This window comes from Pristiophorus japonicus, chromosome 12, assembly GCF_044704955.1.
Source record: "Pristiophorus japonicus isolate sPriJap1 chromosome 12, sPriJap1.hap1, whole genome shotgun sequence".
NCBI lineage: Eukaryota > Metazoa > Chordata > Chondrichthyes > Pristiophoridae > Pristiophorus > Pristiophorus japonicus.
Window position 1 is genome coordinate 164,097,554 of NC_091988.1, and position 19,761 is coordinate 164,117,314.

At 41.4% G+C, this 19,761-nt stretch overlaps 1 protein-coding gene across 1 annotated transcript in view; it reads left to right on the forward strand.

The window, feature by feature from the left end:
* ada (adenosine deaminase) overlaps positions 1-17,501 on the forward strand; it is a 92,232-nt gene extending 74,731 nt beyond the window's left edge. Inside the window, exons 7-11 of the mRNA XM_070895037.1 lie at positions 8,206-8,277; positions 8,785-8,886; positions 9,023-9,090; positions 12,156-12,285; positions 15,511-17,501. Of these exons, the coding sequence (XP_070751138.1) occupies positions 8,206-8,277; positions 8,785-8,886; positions 9,023-9,090; positions 12,156-12,285; positions 15,511-15,615 (477 nt within the window). The 3' untranslated portion in view covers positions 15,616-17,501. The remainder of the gene's footprint in view (positions 1-8,205; positions 8,278-8,784; positions 8,887-9,022; positions 9,091-12,155; positions 12,286-15,510) is intronic.
* Positions 17,502-19,761: the final 2,260 nt, after the last annotated feature.

The window sequence follows — 19,761 nt, forward strand, 5'->3', positions numbered from 1 at the left end:
AGGGGCCTTAGAAATTCAGTAGAATCTCCTTCCCAGCCGCAGTGCATCTGTGGCATGCTAGATATGTTGGATACTTTTTTTAAAAAGGAGGGAGAGAGAAAACAGGGAATTATAGACCGGTCAGCCTGACATCGGTAGTGGGTAAAATGATGGAATCAATTATTAAGGATGTCATAGCAGTGCATTTGGAAAGAGGTGACATGATAGGTCCAAGTCAGCATGGATTTGTGAAAGGGAAATCATGCTTGACAAATCTTCTGGAATTTTTTGAGGATGTTTCCAGTAGAGTGGACAAGGGAGAACCAGTTGATGTGGTATATTTGGACTTTCAGAAGGCTTTTGACAAGGTCCCACACAAGAGATTAATGTGCAAAGTTAAAGCACATGGGATTGGGGGTAGTGTGCTGACATGGATTGAGAACTGGTTGTCAGACAGGAAGCAAAGAGTAGGAGTAAATGGGTACTTTTCAGAATGGCAGGCAGTGACTAGTGGGGTACCGCAAAGTTCTGTGCTGGGGCCCCAGCTGTTTACACTGTACATTAATGATTTAGACGAGGGGATTAAATGTAGTATCTCCAAATTTGCGGATGACACTAAGTTGGGTGGCAGTGTGAGCTGCGAGGAGGATGCTATGAGGCTGCAGAGCGACTTGGATAGGTTAGGTGAGTGGGCAAATGCATGGCAGATGAAGTATAATGTGGATAAATGAGAGGTTATCCACTTTGGTGGTAAAAACAGAGAGACAGATTATTATCTGAATGGTGACAGATTAGGAAAAGGGGAGGTGCAAAGAGACCTGGGTGTCATGGTACATCAGTCATTGAAGGTTGGCATCAGGTACAGCAGACGGTTAAGAAAGCAAATGGCATGTTGGCCTTCATATTGAGGGGATTTGAGTACAGGGGCAGGGAGGTGTTGCTACAGTTGTACAGGGCCTTGGTGAGGCCACACCTGGAGTATTGTGTACAGTTTTGGTCTCCTAACCTGAGGAAGGACATTCTTGCTATTGAGGGAGTGCAGCGAAGGTTCACCAGACTGATTCCCGGGATGGCGGGACTGACCTATCAAGAAAGACTGGATCAACTGGGCTTGTATTCACGAGTTCAGAAGAATGAGAGGGGACCTCATAGAAACATTTTAAATTCTGACGGGGTTAGACAGGTTAGATGCAGGAAGAATGTTCCCAATGTTGGGGAAGTCCAGAACCAGGGGACACAGTCTAAGGATAAGGGGGAAGCCATTTAGGACCAAGATGAGGAGGAATTTCTTCACCCAGAGAGTGGTGAACCAGTGGAATTCTCTACCACAGAAAGTTGTTGAGGCCAATTCACTAAATGTATTCAAAAAGGAGTTAGATGAAGTCCTTACTACTAGGGGAATCAAGGGGTATGGTGAGAAAGCAGGAATGGGGTACTGAAGTTGCATGTTCAGCCATGAACTCATTGAATGGCGGTGCAGGCTAGAAGGGCCGAATGGCCTACTCCTGCACCTATTTTCTATGTTTCTATGATACCCAGCAAGAACCCAGAGAAGAAAATACGGATTATCTGGTCATTACATTGCTGTTTGCGGGACTTTGTCACACAAATTGGCTGCCGCGTTTCCTACATTACAAAAGTGACTACACATCAATCCTACTTAATTGGCTGTAAAGCACTTTGGGACATCGAGGGTGTGAAAGGGGTTGCATAAATGGAAGTCTTTTTTTCCTTTTTACCCTGACGGTCAATTCCTGCCAAACAGCTAACATTTCTTCAGAGCAGAATGCCTTAGGGTGCCAAAAAGATTACCTTACCTTTGCTGTACTTCTTTGAAGAGGAACTCCAAAAATGCATCTGAGCATGGAGCACATAGCCTTGCGGCAGCCATTTTTGCTTCTCTCTCCAGAGATCAGAGCAGCTTTTGGAGCTGCAGCTAATCGTTATTTCACTCACCGCAAGCTCCTGGAAGCAGACTCAATCTGGGTCAGGAGTTCAGGTATTCAGGATCAGAAAAGATGCTGAACTTTGGTTTATTTATTCAGCCTTTGCAGGCTGTATAATTGATGTCAACAGATTTGCTCTGAGTGAAGATGTTTAATTGGTAGATTGTTCTCATCTTGTGCTTACTCCTTCAATAAAACAATCCACTTATCAGATATCTGCTTAGCTGACTTTGTTTTTGTCTATGTAATAAAACTTATTTTGGGGAAATCCCTCAAGGTTGCTGACTACAATTTTGACAATTATAATGCTTACTGCTCCAATGTCATGCTGCATTAGGACTGGTACCAGAACATTTCCTTATGTATCTCCATTAACAGGTATTTACAACTAAAATGTGTTTTAATACTAAAGTTTGAATACAAATAGCCAGTTAAGCAGATTCCTGCTAACTGGATTGTTTTGTTGAAGGAGTGAGTAAGCACAAGATTAAGAACAATCCATCAATTAGCATCTCCTCAATGGGCATGAATACAGCTGTGTACCTGGTCAGTAATTTTCTTGCCCTAGACACCTTTCAGTTAGTATTCACGATCAGAAAAGTTGCTGAACTTTGGTCTATCTATTTAGCCTTTGCAGGCTGTATAATTGTTAACAGATTTGCTCCCAGCTCCGAGTGGAGATGTTAATTGGTAGATTGTTCTCATCTTGTGCTTACTCCTTCAATAAAACAATCCACTTATCAGGTATCTGCTTAGCTGACTTTGTTTTTAACATGCTGGCTATTTAAAACATTAGCTCAAATTATTGTTGGTGGATTTTTAATGTAAGAAGAAAACCTTTAGTGGTATCTTAACACTGGGAGTGTAGGAATTGCTAGACAAAAATGACAAGTCCATCTAAAGAAAGATTTGAGTTTATATCGTGCCTTTCACGACCACTAGATTTCTCAAAGCGCTTTAAAGCCAATTAAGTACTTTTGGAGTGTAGTCACTGTTGTAATGTAGGAAACGCACACAAGCAAGCTCCCACAAGCAGCAATATGATGATGACCAGATTATCGTTTTTTTTTTAGTTATGTTGATTGAGGGATAACTATTGGTCAGGACACCAGGGATAACTCCCCTGCTCTTCTTCGAAATAGTGTCATGGGATCTTTTACGTCCACTTGAGAGAGCAGACGGGGCCTCGGTTTAACATCTTATCTGAAAGATGGCACCTCTGACAGTTCAGCACTCCCTCAGCACTGCACTGGAGTGATGGCCTAATTTTTTTTTTTGGGGGGGGTAGTCCTGAACCCACAACCTTCTGACTCGGGTGAGAGTGCTACGCACAGAGCCATAGCTGACATCTAGTACAACAGGCTTAGAAATGACATGAAGGAAACCTGAATGGTGGAGAGTTTTGGGAACGATATGTCCAAAGTCACCTTTTTTCTCTCAAGCATGTTACATTAAACACCTGCCATGTCTCAAATTTCTCGCACTGTATCTGTTATTTTTTTAAAGAAATCTACCTAATTTGAAAACTAATAGTTGAGAAGTCTGGTATAAGTAACTACTTAAATGGAAGAAAATTGACTATAAATACATTCGTGTGCACCACAATAGGGTGGAACTGATGGTCTTTGGAAGACCAGATCCTCCTGAAAGCAAGCTGAACTGAGACTTTTATAACAGAAAAATTCTTCATGTTTCTGAGGATTTGAAGAAAAAAAGTAAACTGGTTAAAATATTGGAGAATGTTATTCTGTGAAGTAGTTTAGGATAGAAACCTATCAATTGCTCAGAGCAACTCATTATTATTATTATTATTATTATTTATTTTATTATGAAAATTGGCAAGAAAGTACAGATATCCAAATAGAATAATTTCTAAAGGGTTGGTGATGAATGATGCAAAACTATTCATTTATCATAAATAACAAGTTTACAGACGTAAAGATCGTACTTTAGGACAATGACTCCAACAAAAACGTATATAAGCAGCTTTAAAGTAGAAAAACGCTCCATGGCCTTTAACAGAAACATAATCGGACAAAAATCAGCAGCGCCAAAGATGGAAATATTAGGAGTGATGACCAAAGGCTTGGTTGAAGAGGTAAGTTTTAAGGAGTGTACTATGGACAAGGATAGGCAGCGGGGGTTAGGGAGGGAATTCCAGCACAGGATGACTGAAGGCATGGCCACCATTGATGAAGCCAAGAGATTTCAGGAAGCAGAAACCAGAGATAGAGGAAGGCAGAGTTCTGAGGATTGTAGGGCTGGAGAAGGTTAGAAATATAGGGAGGAGCGAGGTCATGAAAGGATTTGAATAGAAGACTGATCATTTTAAATTTGAGGTGGGGGATCAGGAGCCAATGCAGGTCAGCAAGCACAAGGGTGATAGAGTCAGACTTAGTGCGGGATAGGATATGGGCAGCAGAGTTTTGATGAGCTGAAGTTATTGGAGGATGGGAGGCCGAACAGGAGAGCAGAGGAATAGTTGACTCGGGAGGTGACAGAGGCATGGATGAGGGTTTTTACAGCAGATGGGTTTTGACATCTACCAAGACAGGCGATGTTACAAAGTTGAAGTCGGTCTTTATGATGGATAGGATATGGAGTTGGAAGCTTAGCTGTGTGTCAACTAGGATGCCGAAGTTGCGAACAGTCTGCTTCAACCCGAGACCATGGGAGGGGGATGCAATTGGTAAGAGTGTAGAGTTTGTGGCAGGCTACTGATGTTGGCTTCTGTGTTCCCAATGTTTAACTGGAGGAAATTGGGGACTGGATATCTGACAAGAAACAATGGATGGGTTGAGACTGAGCCGAGGCGTAAACAAGGTTAGTGTTTGGGGCCGAGAGAGAGCGCGAGAGACCATCTGCCACTCCTCTCCTGACATTTCTTGGAACTCCAAGATGTGTATGAAATGATAGAATGAACTCCGTAATGTGAGCCAGTGACTAGGTGTAACCTGGTCATTCTTTAATGGCTTCCAGAAATGAAGATACAAAAGTGAAGATCAGGTTATATACCGGGCCCAGCACGAGTGTACCTATGACTCTAGGACCTCTGACGGTAGTGCCCCCTGTTGGTGGGCAGACCTTATGTACATACATTACACAGGACATAGTCGACGTATTTACTGAGGTGTATGAAAGCATAGGCCTTGTGCTAAACATCCATAAGACAAAGGTCCTCCACTAGCCTGTCCTCGCTACACAGCACTGCTCCCAGTCATCAAGATCCACGGCGCGGCCCTGGACAATGTGGACCATTTCCCATACCTCGGGAGCTTCTTATCAACAAGAGCAGACATTGAAGACAAGATTCAACACCGCCTCCAGTGCAGCCTTCGGCCGCCTGAGGGAAAGAGTGTTTGAAGATCAGGCCCTCAAAACTGCCACCAAGCTCATGGTCTACAGGACTGTAGTAATACCCGCCCTCCTGTATGGCTCAGAGACATGGGCCATGTACTGTAGGTACCTCAAGTCGCTGGAGAAATGCCACCAATGATGCCTCCGCAAGATCCTACAAATCCCCTGGGAGGACAGATGCACCAACATTAGCATACTCGACCAGGTAAACATCCCCAGCATTGAAGCATGACCATACTTGATCAGCTCAGCTAGGTATGCCAAACACGAGACTCTACTCTGAACTCATTCATGACAAACGAGCCAAAAATGGGCAGAGGAAATGTTACAGGGACACCCTCAAAGCCTCCCTGGAAAAAGTGCAACATCCTAACTGACACCTGGGAGTCCCTGGCCAAAGATCACCCCAAGTGGAGGAAGTGCATCCGGGAGGGTGTTGAGCACCTCGAGTTTCATCGCCGAGAGTATGCAGAAATCAAGCACAGGCAGTGGGGAGAGCTTGCGGCCTGTCCCACCCACCCTTTCCCTCAACGACTATCTGTCCCACCTGTGACAGGGACTGTGGCTCTCGTATTTTACTGCTCAGCCACCTAAGGACTCATTTTAAGAGTGGAAGCAAATCTTCCTCGATTCCGAAGGACTGCCTATGATGATAATGGTAGTGGTAGCAGCAGCGGCAGCTGGTAGACATTTTGCCAGTACCTGCACCTTCCTTTCTGCATTTCCATGCGGTGGGACAGTCGCGCAATGGCTGATATCCCTGTAGCGGGGGCTGAAGAGAAATTTCGAGCGATGCTGGTTGGGGTGGGGATGCTGCCTGATTTCCCTTGATTATCTGCTCATATACCACCCAATCTTGGAGTATTACTTGTAAAAAAAATTCTCCAGCAGTGTGGACGTAATCAGATTTCAAACCCAATTAGACCTAATCAAAGGTCAATATATTTTGCACAACAGCTAACTCAGATTAGTTTATCTGAGCACATTTATTATACCACTCCCCTTATAAAAGTTTATTGTTGCAAACTCAATGCCAACATTTCTGCTTTAATTAATATTCCATAACATGTTTTCCTATTGCTATTTATGACCTTCAGTTATTGAAGTTGCAAATGGCAGTGGGGCTGGCTACTGTGTGGTACAACAGCCACTCCTTCCACACCCAGCAATTTATAGCCTAGTTATATTAAAGGTACTCCACCATTTTTCTCGTATGACTCACACCATTCTTCTCTCCCAACAGTTGAACTGTAGATTCATTATTAAATCAGGCTGATCTTATTTTGATCTCTTTTTCCATGAAAACCTGTGGTATCTTACTCTAGCACCAGTGCCCCAACCTCAATATACTGTATCTTGCTGTGTATTGGCTGATGGAGGCTTAACTGAAATAATCTGCAAGAACTATGTAAAATGTGCGCATGTAGCTAAAATATTACACAGCAGCAACATTTTACACAATTATTGTGTAGCATAAAAATAACAGTGTTGCAGTGCATATGTCATTCAAGTTATACACTTGAAAAGTACAAGTATTTCTCCAGCTTTTTGTTTTTCCTTACTCAGGATTTTTTTCTTCCTGAGCTCACAATTTATTTGTGTGAATCGCTGCGGTTTTTGTAACATTCAAATCAAATGCCACAATTGAATAGACGGTGGGAATTCAATTTCACTAGTAGACCCTTTCATACTATGGCCCTTTAAAACTTGAATGACCGATTTACACTAACACTGCATTATTTTTATGCTACATAATTGTGTAAAATGTTGCTTCTGTGTAATACTTGAGCTACAGGTGCACATTTTAAAGTTCATGCAGATTATTTCAGTTAATACTATGACCATGAATTTCCTCAGAGTTGCTCTCGTCACTCTATCTTCACCGGAATGCAGTTAAAAACTGCATTCGAGGTGAAAACCGAGTTTCTGCCACATACAGTTATGGTGGTCGAGTGGGAGCAACTCTGAGGACATTCCAGACCTATGGATCCTATGACTTTACAGAGGATAATATTGCCCAGTATCCCATTTCCTAGCTTTAGCACCGAGACCAAGTCTACATTGAGCAATTTAAAGTCAGGTGTAGGATTGCACGATAAAATTTCTACTCTGCCACCGCAATTCATTTCAGCTCCAGTCTCCGAGCAACCCCATGATCCTTCCTGTCATATTTCTCTCTGAAACTACCAAATTAGTGCTGAATTATAGGCAATTTTGTTGTGAATACAGGATACCATCTGAATTGAGACAGCCCAAATTCATTTTACTGGAATATTTTCAAAAGAAGAGACTTTAATCTCATCAGTCGGAGTTGGATTTAAACTGAGTCCACAAGTGCCAAGGCACGATGCTTTGAGGTAATGAGGCATTAGCCATGACTCAGTTGTAGCACTCTTGCCTGAGGTGGAAGTATTTGGTTAAGCCCCATTCCAGAGATTTGAGAACATGATTAGGCTAACACTTTGGTGCAGTACTGAGGGGGTGTTTGATATGTGGTTTTCTGGATGGAATATTAAACTGGTGGCACATTTTCCCCATCAGGTGGCCATAAAAGCACTATTTGAAGAGGAGCAGGGGAGTAGTTCTCCTGTTTCCTGAGCAATATTTGTTCCTCAACCAGCACTACTAAAAACAGATTATCTGATCACTTATCTTATTGCTGTTTGTGGAACCTTGTGGTACACGCAAACTGGTTGCTGCATGTCCTTACAATTATCATGATGCCTACACTTCAAAATACTTCATTAACTGTTTGGGATGTCTGAGGTCCTGAAAAGCATAATATAAATGCTAGTACTCTTAGCGATGACCCTGCTATTTTATCGAACCGGCAGTGCAAACTTTCCTCAAAAGATGGATCAGTTCTGTTCTGGTTCTTTATAGATGTAAATATTTCTCTTCCTTTTTTCTGTTACTTTGCCAGGAGGCTTTTAAAAGCGGCATCCATCGAACTGTACATGCAGGTGAAGTTGGACCTCCTTCAGTAGTCAAAGAGGTGAGGCAGTATATGTGGTTCTTTATCTCGTGTGTTTCATATTTTACTGCAGTAATGAGCTTTAAATTCCTATGCAAAATGAATCTGACGTAAAGCCATGGTCTTGATTAACCATCAAATCAGAAATGTTGCTGGTTCTCAGCCCTGCCATAACAAGAGCCCTTCATGGTGGTAAAATATCTTGCCTTCTGAGGTGGGGTGAAAGGAGTACTAGAAGGATAAAAATCGATATGAATCCAACAGTCTAAATAACTTGTTATGAAGGCAGCATGGAGGTTGGAACACAGCAAATTAGGATTTGAGGTGGAGAGTTTAAAAATACTAAAGAATGTAGTTTATCATTAAATTAATGCTGCACATATCAAAATACTCTTTTTTTAAAAAAAAAATGTATTGCTAGAAAAATAAATGTTTTCTTGGTTTGTGCTATTGATTATTGGCTGCAAATTATTTCTGCTGGTGTTGCCAACTTAAACAAATTCTTATTTTAAATGTATTTATCACTAGGCAGTAGATGTTTTGAAGGCTGAACGGATTGGACATGGATATCACACAATTGAAGATCTTTGTCTCTACAAGCGGTTGTTAAAACTAAATATCCATTTTGAGGTAGGCAGTTCCTGCACATCTATAATATTTGTGATCTTTCACTAAAGATTTTGATGACAGAATTATTTAATTTTTAGCCACTCGGAGGTCAAGATTTTCTGTATGATTGTCAATGGACCATGTGTTTTTTTTCCAGACCTGTCCTTGGTCTAGCTATCTCACTGGAGCCTGTGACCCAGATTTTACTCGGCATCCAATCATAAGGTAACTCCAAGTCATATTTCTTATTTATTAGGCATGCGATTTGGTTGAAGCCGTCCGAAGCAATGCATTTTGAAAAACTGTCGCCATAGTATTGAAGAGTAATTGCTTTTTCAGCAAACTCTGTTGCTATCACCATTTGGTTTATTGGGGAAAGTGCACGCTGCAGCAAACATTAAATGTCTGAATGCAAACTGTTATAAACATGTTCTTGTTCTTATTTGTTACATTTGTACAGCTAACAGCAGCTTATTGACACACACAGTTAGCATTTTAAATTTCAGTATTATGGAGCAGGGACAGATGCAGGTTCAATTATGTTGGAGAGTTTCTGAGTGGAGACCTGCAGCGAGGTGGGAAAACTAAAAGGAGAGTTTTGTCTGGGTGGTCCCAAACACTTCTGGTAACTAGCTTTTGGGGCAGTGGTGGTACCATAACAGCAAGCTATGCACTCACATTCTTGGCTGCTAAGATATTTGGTATGGTGGAGATAAAATTAGTAGGCAGGTGAGTCAATTTATCCAAAAATTACCCTATTGAACTTTTTCAGGCGGTCACTAACTAGGCAGGCAGGGGAGTGCCTATGGACATTGTCTATATGGACTACCAGAAGGTATTTTATACGATTCTGCACGAGATTAGCAAAAATAAGAGCGCATGAAATTGGAAATAACTTTAGAACATGGATTGAAAACTGGTTCGTAGGTAGGAGACACAGAGTAGCAATAAAGGGAATGCACTCTGATTGGCAGAATATGAGAAAGGTGTTACCCAGGGATCTGTGCTAAGGCTTCAACTTTTCATCATCATCATAGGCAGTCCCTTGGAATCGAGGAAGACTTGCTTCCACTCTTAACATGAGTTATTAGGTGGCTGTACAGTCCAATAAGAGAACCACAGACTCTGTCACAGGCGGGACTGATAGTCGTTGAGGGAAGGGGTGGGTGGGACTAGTTTCCGCACACTCTTTCCGCTGCCTGCACTTGATTTCTGCATGCTGTCGGCGACGAGACTGGAGGTGCTCAGCGCCCTCTCTGATGCACTGCCTCCACTTAGGATGATCTTTGGCCAGGGACTCCCAGGTGTCAGTGGGGATGTTGCACTTTATTAGGGAGGCTTTGAGGGTGTCCTTGTAATGTTTCTGCTGCCCACCTTTGGCTCGTTTGCTGTGAAGGAGTTCTGAGCAGAGCGCTTGCTTCGGGAGTTTCGTGTCTGGCATGTGAACGATGTGGCCTGCCCAGCGGAGCTGATCAAGTGTGGTCAGTGCTTCAGTGTTGGAGATATTGGCCTGGTCAAGAACGTTAACGTTGGTGCATCTGTCCTCCCAGGGGATTTGTAGGATCTTGTGGAGACATCGTTGGTGGTATTTCGCCAGTGACTTACCGCCAGTGCACTCTTCGGCCGCCTGAGGAGAAGAGTGTTTGTAGACCAGGCCCTCAAAAGTGCCATCAAGCTCATGGTCTATAGGGCTGTAGTAATACCCGCTGTTACGTTGCGAATAACTCCAAGACTGTATACCATAAGATCAAACTATTGTGACCTTGGTCTCTTTAATGTAACTCCAGAGTGAGGAAGCAGCATGGCGGACTGCCTTTTATACCTGCTTGCCCGGGGTGTGCAGGTGACCCTTGGGTCTCCCACAGCTGCGCCCCCTGGTGGCAAGTCTTACACACTAGTAAAATTTACATACATAACACCCACCCTCCTGTTTGGCTCAAACATGGACCATGTACAGTAGACATCTCAACTTTTCTCCATATATATCAATGGCTTGGATGAAGGAATTCAGAGTTGTATACCCAAGTTTGCAGATGACACCAAATTAGGAGGAACAGTAATTTGTGTAGATTGGAGCAGGAAGTTACAAAGGGATATAGATTAAGTGAGTAGGCAAAACCGTAGTTGATGGAGTTCATGTGGAGATGTGTGAGTTCATCCGCTTTGGATCCAAGAAAGACACATTGGAATATTTCTAAATGGCGAGAGTCTAGAAGCTGGAGGAACAAAGGGATTTAGGTGTCCCGGTACACATCACTTAAAACTAGTACACAGGTGCAAACACTAATTTAAAAAAGTTAAATGGAATGTTAGCATTTATCTCCAAAAGGTTGCAATACAAAGGAGGAGGTGATGCTTCAGTTCTACAGAACCTTAGTCATACCCCACCTGGAGCATTGTGTGCTGGGCATTGCACTTCAAGAAGGATACATTGACCCTAGAGGGGGATACAACACACATTTACTAAAATTCTTCCGGGGCTAAAAGGGTTAAATTATGAGGACGGGTTGCATAAACTTGGGTTGTATTTCATTAAGTTTAGACGGTTGAGAGGTGATTTAATTGAGGGGTTTAAAATGATAAAAGATTTCAGTAGAGTAAGTATTGAGCAATTATTTCCTCTGGTGGGGGAATTCCAGAACAAGAGAACAAAATCTTAAAATTAGAGCAAGGTCATTCAGGAGTGAAATCAGGAAGCACATTTTCCACACAAAGGGTAGTGGAAATATGGAACTCTCTCTCATAAAAGGCTGTAGATGCTGGGTCAATTGAAATTTTCAAGGTTGAGTTTGACAGATTTTTATTAGGAAGGGGTATCCAGGAATATAGATCACAGACGGGTAAAAGGAGTTGAGGTACAGTTCAGCCATGATCTAATTAAATGGCAGAACAGACTAGAGCGGCTGAATAGCCTACTCCAAATCCTATGTTCCTAGAACTTTCAGAATCCTTTTTGCTTTGGAAGTCAAAGGAAAGAATCCGATGTGCGATGCTGAAATTGGTAAATACAAGTACTGTACTGAGTACGTCAAAGTTTTGCCATTAATATAGAGAGGCTGCATTATGAAAAATGGTGGTAAAGAAATGTGACAAAATAAAATAGATAATGAACCATTTCAAAGCTGGCTGTGACTGGACAAGGCCGGCAGGCAAGATAGAACCAATGGTGTAGAGGGCAAGATTACAGTGCTGCGGCATGATTGTGTCGTGTTTACAGTACAGAGGTGCTGTAATATGGCTTCTCATGACTGTTAAAATCTTTGATCCTCCTAACATTTATATATTCACAGGTTTAGGGAAGATAAAGCAAACTATTCTCTGAATACTGATGATCCATTGATCTTTAAATCCACGCTAGATAAAGATTATCATATTGTCTCAAAATACATGGGTTTCACAGAAGAAGAATTTATGAGATTGGTAAGTTGAAACTTTAGCCCATAAATTAAACTAAATATGAAATACCTTTTTATAACCTGTTTTCTAGTTGGTCCCTTAGAAAATGTACAGCTTTTTTAAAAAAAGCAAAATGATTGCATATTTACTGAACGTTACTGTGTTTGCACAGGATCAGATTTTCTGGAATGTAATTGCATTTATAAATAGACAAGATATTGCAGTAAGTTTATGCACTATATTAACTGTTTGCTCACTGGGATGAATTGATGCTGGACTCTGATACAGGGGTGAACCCTGTAAATACTGTAGTTATACAACATTCTGTAGAGAGGGAACACAAACTACTAGCAGTATAGTATTTAGACTAGGGGTGTCGAATGCAATTTACGTGATGAGTCTGATCTGACATCCTGGCACTTGGTTATTTGAACAAATTGGGTAGAAATGGTTGTGCATTTAAACCGTTTTCTGGGGGTCAGGTCCTATGCCTAATCTGCACCGGTATCACGGCCAATGCTATTTCGGTTTTCACTTTTTTTTAGACATAACTGGCAGCTGTCTGAAATCAACATTAATTTAAATATGCAGTGAAAATATGTAAAAAAAATTAGGTGGAACATGCGGCAGCCAAGATCTGACCAGTTTTTTCCAGTTCTACAGCTCCCTAAACAGCAGTCTTTAAAGTGACCGCTGAAGAAATGGTAGGGAAATTTTTTATTACTTTCCCCCTTCTGTCGAGCTTGGAGAAGCAGGAATGCTCTTCCCAGTTCCACAGCACGACAGCGAGTCGCTGCTGGCCTGTTCTCAACCCCCCTGCATCTCGCGCCTCCATGTATTGAAGCTTGATATAAAATCAGGGCATGCAGCTCCCTGCACACAGTGAAGTGTCCTTGGTCTCCGTGCCCTTGTTTCCCACTTACCCACCAGTGGAAACAATTGCTCACTATTTAGCCACAGTAAGGTCCCCAGGTTTCTCACACCTTTACGAGCTGCTGCTCTCTGTCACTCCCACTCCTGACGTGCTGCTGTTGCACCCAGCTTTGCAGGAAATGCTGGGCTCACCCCACCCCATTCCGCAGTCCTCTTTCCTCCCGCTTCCTACATTGCCTCTTCCCCCACTCCTGCAAGCCCTAGTCACACTAACCCCCATTCCCTAGTCTCCCTCTCTTCCCCATCCGCCATTTCCCAGTATGACCCGAGAGCTAACTGCTGACCCCTATTCAGTTTCCCATCCTCCCATGAGCTCCAGTCTCTGTCAGCCTCTTCCCCTGCCCCTCTCCCCAAACGTCCGACGACCCCCCTGTGCCAATCTCCCAATTGCTCCCCCAGTCCCACTTACAATCTCAGTCCAACCTCCCCCCAATCCCAAATTTCAGTTCAGTCTACCCACTCCTGTCCTGAATTCTAAATTTCAGTTGATGCTGCCCCCCCCAGGCTCACAACCAAGTCCCAATCTCCACTGAAAAGGGGGCTTTTCCAGCACACCCCTGTTCCGTCTCAATTTCCTTCACCAGCCCATTCTGTTTCCGGTCACGCCCAAGTGATGCTGGCTTGGAGCAGAGACTGCTACTGCTTGAAATTTAAAAGGTGCAGCTTTTAGAAGCAGCGTCTGGGAGATTGATTGATTGTCCTATTCCAGGATGCTCAGCACACCACAGGCTGGATAAAACTCTTCCACTGTGTGTTTCACATCCCCGATTCATACTGATAACATATATCTAATTTGTATCTGAAAAAGTACTTGGCTGGTCTTTGGTGGCTGGGGTGCAATGGCCACCACACGTTAAAAAAATTCCACACACAGGCATCTTCCACCCCCTCAATTGGAGTTCAAGACTGGAACAACAGGTCCTTCATTGAACTCAATCCTCGTTCGAGGGACTGCCTATGATGATATCTTAATATGCAACAAAATGCTTGCATGTGCTAAACTTACTGCAGTTAAGATAAGGCACCATGTCCTCCTCGCATAAATCACAGTAACTATAGGCCAGGCCAGAGTGTTTTAACCTGCCTGGAATTAATAAAATTCAATTTATGTGAATGAACGGACTAACTTATTCTCGGGCTTGTAAATGTGATAATTAACTGTAAATGGGGAATTGTTACTGACATTCTGGTTCTAGAATCCTGTTACGCGAGAACCATTTTGATTTGTTCTTCCTGTTATGCTCTTATTGAGCCCAAATTTGCCCAGGAGTTGCTCCGTTTTTTTTTTGGAGCAACTTGATTTTTCTGGAGGATCTTAAAAATCCCCATTCTGCACATTTAATTTGCACCAGTGTAAGTGAGTTAGTTAGGATTTAAAAAAATTTTTTTTTTTTTTTCAAAAGTGGGCATTACCAGCCGTTTTGGCCATTTAAGCCAGTTTGGACAACTAATAGTTGCCCCAAACTAAATTAGGCCAGCGTATGTGGCCACTTGTGGCCGCACAGAAAACCCTTGTGGAGAGTTAAGAAATCAGCGCAGGTTAGTACATTTAAAGCAGCAAGACTTACAAAGCACAAAAATTAATTAACAAATAAAAAATAGAAGTGGAGAAGACCTGCACCTAAAGCACCAAGACTTACAAAGCACTAAACACAGCACAAAAAGTAATAAGCATTCAATAAAAAATAAAGAACTGAAGTAAATAATTCAATTAACAATGCAGACAGCTGCCGGCACTCTTTTGGTGCAGGGCTGTAGCTCCGCTCCCCCCCCCCCCCCCCCCCCCAACTCCACTATATATGCTGCGCCGGGACACTCGGCAGAGCGGCCAGGATGGGGGCACATTTTATTTGCCGCCGTTTCCAGCGCACAAAGTCGCCGCATCTCAGGTTAGCGCGACGGAAAAAGGGGTTGGAGTATTTTGGGCCCAATAAGTGGAAGAATCAAAGAAAGGTCCATTTGAAGATTATCAATTACAGAGTTGCATAATTTCTTTGATAAATCTGAAACTTCTGAAAAATATTTAATAGCAAATAAAATGTTCTTGGTTGGATCAGCAGGAGGTAGGCTTGTCTTATTTTCTTACCAAGTGAGCTCCTGATCTTGGCAAATGTACTGCAAAAGTGAGTCAACTGGAGAATTCCTAGCAATGGTTACAAAGCACAAATGACAGGAGCCTGGGAACTGACTTTTTGCTTCCCATTTTAATATAACAGTAATTTGTCGTGAAATGAGGGAGAAATCAAAATTTGTTACTTTCCAAGATATGTGTCGGAAACAAGTTGATAACTGTGTGACTTTTATGTTATCCTACAGAATATTAATGCAGCTAGCTCCTGCTTTCTCCCAGATAAAGAGAAGGAAGAACTTCTATCTATGTTATATGAGGCATATGGGATGGTACAGAGCACTGTGTTTTAAACAGCTACTGGCAAATCATCAATACAAATAGGAAATTCCTCTCCAAAGTGACTGCTTGAAGTATCTAATTATGGATTGAAAATGAAAATTATTCCAGAATATTTCATTATTAACTCTTCAATTTGTGACTCATGCACAATACAACTCTTCTTGAGAATTTCTGGAGTGTGCAGTATGGCACAGTATTATCCCTTTATCAATTCAATGATTTTCAAGTTCTTTATAATCCAGAATGTGATTTAATTTTGTTTACAAGTATTTAGGCAATGATTTTAAAGAATCATTTAAGATGTACAGAACATTGTTCATGATTTATATGTTTAATGTGAAAGCAGAATTTTATAGACTGGTACCTCATTTACAAATATTCCAAAGGATTAGTAAATACAACCAATAAAAGATTTTTGATGAGGCTGATTCAGTTATATTGGTTAGTTCCAATGGCATACCCAGCATTGTGGAAGGATTCCTGCATATGGGATACTTGTGCACTTGGATTTCACACCATGAGAACACTACATCATCATCATCCTAATCTAATGTGAAGAGAGATTGCTTGTTTGATCAATGCCTTGTGCAATGTGGTGGGGGAAGAGCAAAGAGGTGGGAGGCCTAACCTGTATTGGCTGGGTGGGGCTGGAAGTGGACCCAGAGGATCCACTTGGTCTCTCCAGGAGTGAACTCCTATCACAGGAGAATCTTTGGAACTAGGTTGATGCTTCATGAATAGTAGTGGTTGATGGTAGTTTCATCTACAATCTTGGGGCTGCAGAATGGTTGTTCTATTGCTGTTGGGAAGTGGAGCCATCCAATGTTCAGTAATTGAAGGCCGTGAGGGTTTTATTGTCTCCCTGATATGGTCCTTTCAAGGTTTAAATAATTGGGGACTTAAAACCGACTGAGAGAATGTTCAATATATTTGTTTAGTTATAAAGACTAAATTTAAACATTACTTTTTCTTATTGGTGCTACTCACTTGATGTATAGTTATATATATTAACTGACCAAGTAATCGACTCGAGCATTTACAATATATTACTGTATGTCTCTCACTATACATTACTGCATGTCTCTTGTACTATATGAACAGCCATGTTAAATTTCAGCTTGCACCTCTACCATCAGGAATTGGTTACATTCTCTACATTTCTGAAAACATTCATGATATTTATTTGACTGCAAAGTTTGAAGGTTCAAGTGTGAACATTATAGCTGTGTTAACCTTGCTCTAGTGATGGTTTTTAAAAACTCCTTAAACCTCCTGAGTAACACTTCATTTGATGCACAAACAAAAATACAGTCAACATTGCAATTGCTCAGGAGGACTATTAATGAAGCATTTTGCACTGTTGTTTTTGTTTAAAATCTTTTGAGCAAACATTGCCAACAGTTTACTCTCAAACTCATCACATGACCCTGTGTACCACCGAAAGTTACACATTGGCACAATGTAATTTGATCAAGCAAAATACTTAAATATCTTTCCAAAACTTTACAATGGAAATGGTTCACGTTTTGATGTCGTCCTCTTTCAACTGTGTAAAAGGAAGTGCTGGCACACACCTTTCATAACTCACTCCTATAAGAAGTGCAGCTAATGTACATGTACATGCACTGAAACTTTTCTCCGAGGCATTTTTTATATATGGTAACTTTGTAAATTGTACACAATGAATTTCAAAATAGAAGCTTTCCCAAAGCTATGTTTCAAACCAATCTTGTTTGTCCCAATTGTGTGTTCTTTCATACTTAGTTATACTGTGAGAACTTGCCTACACCTACAGAGCAGAGCTAATCATTTTACAAACAACACTCCTTTACAGAGCACTCTTTTTTTTTTTTTAAAAAAAAAGCTATTTAGAATTCTGACTGCAGTTAATCTTCTTTTAGAAACCAAACTAATGATGTGTCAAAATGAGTGTTATAAAGTAGAATTAGACAAATGATTTAACATATCTTAAAATAAAATCTTTAAAAAAATAAAAATGAATGCTGTGTTATTTATATAGCTATCACTACTGGAGTACTCAAAAAGTGAAAAAGAAAAAATCAGCGGGGCAGAATCATCAAAATGTAGCTTGTAAAATAATTTTGTTCATTTTATAAATGGGTCAAGATGGAGCCGTAGAAACAGCTCCTTTTTTAAAGATGGCAAAGTATCATTTGGGAGCAGTTTACTCAATACACACATTTAAAAAGAGGAATTATTTCCTTTTGAGGCGATCCAAAATGGGGGAGGGGTGACAATTAAGATAATTTGAATCCGGTTAACCAATATATGCATTGCAGAGGCTTAGGGTCTGAAATTGGTCGATACGCAAGGTCCACCCATTTCTCGGTGGTATGTCGTTTCACACCGCCGGCATACTGCCTAGACCGAAGAGGACAAAATTGGTCAATTTTTTTCGGTGGTATGTCAGCGGTCTGTATCGGGCGGTATGTATCATAGTAGTCGATCCAGATCGACTTTCTGTTCGATGGGCGGTGTGGCACGGAACTGAGCATGCGCAAATATTTTTTTTCCCGTTTTTTTTTTACATCAGCGTTTTACCCGTGATTTCGGGGGTCAGGGGTCACCCGCACATGCGCAGTGAGTTGAAGAGGAGGGAGTGCGAAGCAGCAGAAAAGTAGTCGACAGACAGTGAGTTTAAAAGTACATAGCACAGTGGAAATATATTGCTAACAACTAAATTCTTCACTTTGAAGACAAGAGATATTTAACAAACTAAAATTCATACCAGTAAAAAGATTATGGCAATGTTTTTAAAAAAAAAATACATCAAAGCGCAGGAACATCGAGGAGGAGGGAAGGTTAAAGGCTCCTGCCTTCGATGAGATGGAGTTATCTGCCCTTCTGGAGCACATGAGAGATACTCCGAGCTAACCAAGGGTGGTTGTGGAAAGATTCTCCCCCCCCCCCCCCCCCCGACTCAAAGTAGTACAACTGAATATGGGACGAGATTAGGGAGGCTGTCTCCTCTAAAAGTATGATGGTAAGCACCGGGGAAAGGTGCCGTAAGAGGTGGAACGACCTGGTGAGTATATACCATGTAAATGTAGGTTCCGTGTCACATGGATGATATTTATGTTAAGGCAATGTATTTGTGCTTTTCAGGCAATGACAAGTGTTTTTTTTTGTGTAAACGTTTTACATTTTTACATAAACATTTGAATTGAATTTAAGCACTCTTGTACATTGTCAAACTTTTCTGCTGAATAAACTTCCTCACATCTGGTTCCTCCATTAGACAAGGTTGTCAGCAAAAAAGGCTGAGATAATACAGGCCCCATTCTTTTTAAACCAACTATTTTTCGATGAAAAAAAATAACTAAAATGCCTTTCTATTTTAAGTTACTCAGTAATAATAAAAATACCTTTTCCAATCAAAATTGCACTGTAAAATCACCTCCGAGATAGAGGTGCTGCTTTAGCTGACAGTTCCCGATTTCCAAAATGGCAGATCTGTGCATTCTGCCCATTCCCAACCACCAACCATCGCATAAAACCACCTGGACGGTATGCAGTTCCGATGGTATGTCAGCGGTATGCGATGAAAACCAGACTTTTTGGGCGGTATGAAGGTGGTCCTGCATGGCGGACGGTGTGCATACTGCTCGGCGGTAAGTCCATGAATATTCCGCCGAGTGGTATGTCAGTGGTATTTAGGTGTTTTTTTGACCCAAATCGCATTTTTGGGTGGTAGGGGGCATATGTTGACCAATTTTGGTCTCTTACAATTTATGGTGATGCACAGTGATAAGTAGATTCTGAAAAGTGAAGAATGTGATTCCTCTCTTGTGCGCTTTAATCAAGGACATGTTGTTCAACTGGGACAATGTTCATAGCAGGTATAGTGGTAAAGGACTGTGCAATATAGCAGGGAAGCTTCAGACTCCATTAGAAAGGACAAAAATGGTTTTTCATCATATTACACATTTCCTTTAAATGTGCTGGTGACCAGACCACCAGATTTCTGTTTTATGTAATAAGTTGATCGATTTGACTTTTGTCATAATAGATGCAGAGATGTGTAATCAATAATTTGAAACTTGATTCTGTATTAAAATCCAACTCTGCGAGTAAATGTTTATATAGCTATTTTACCAATAAGGAACCACCAATCTCTAATTCAGAATAGTTTATAA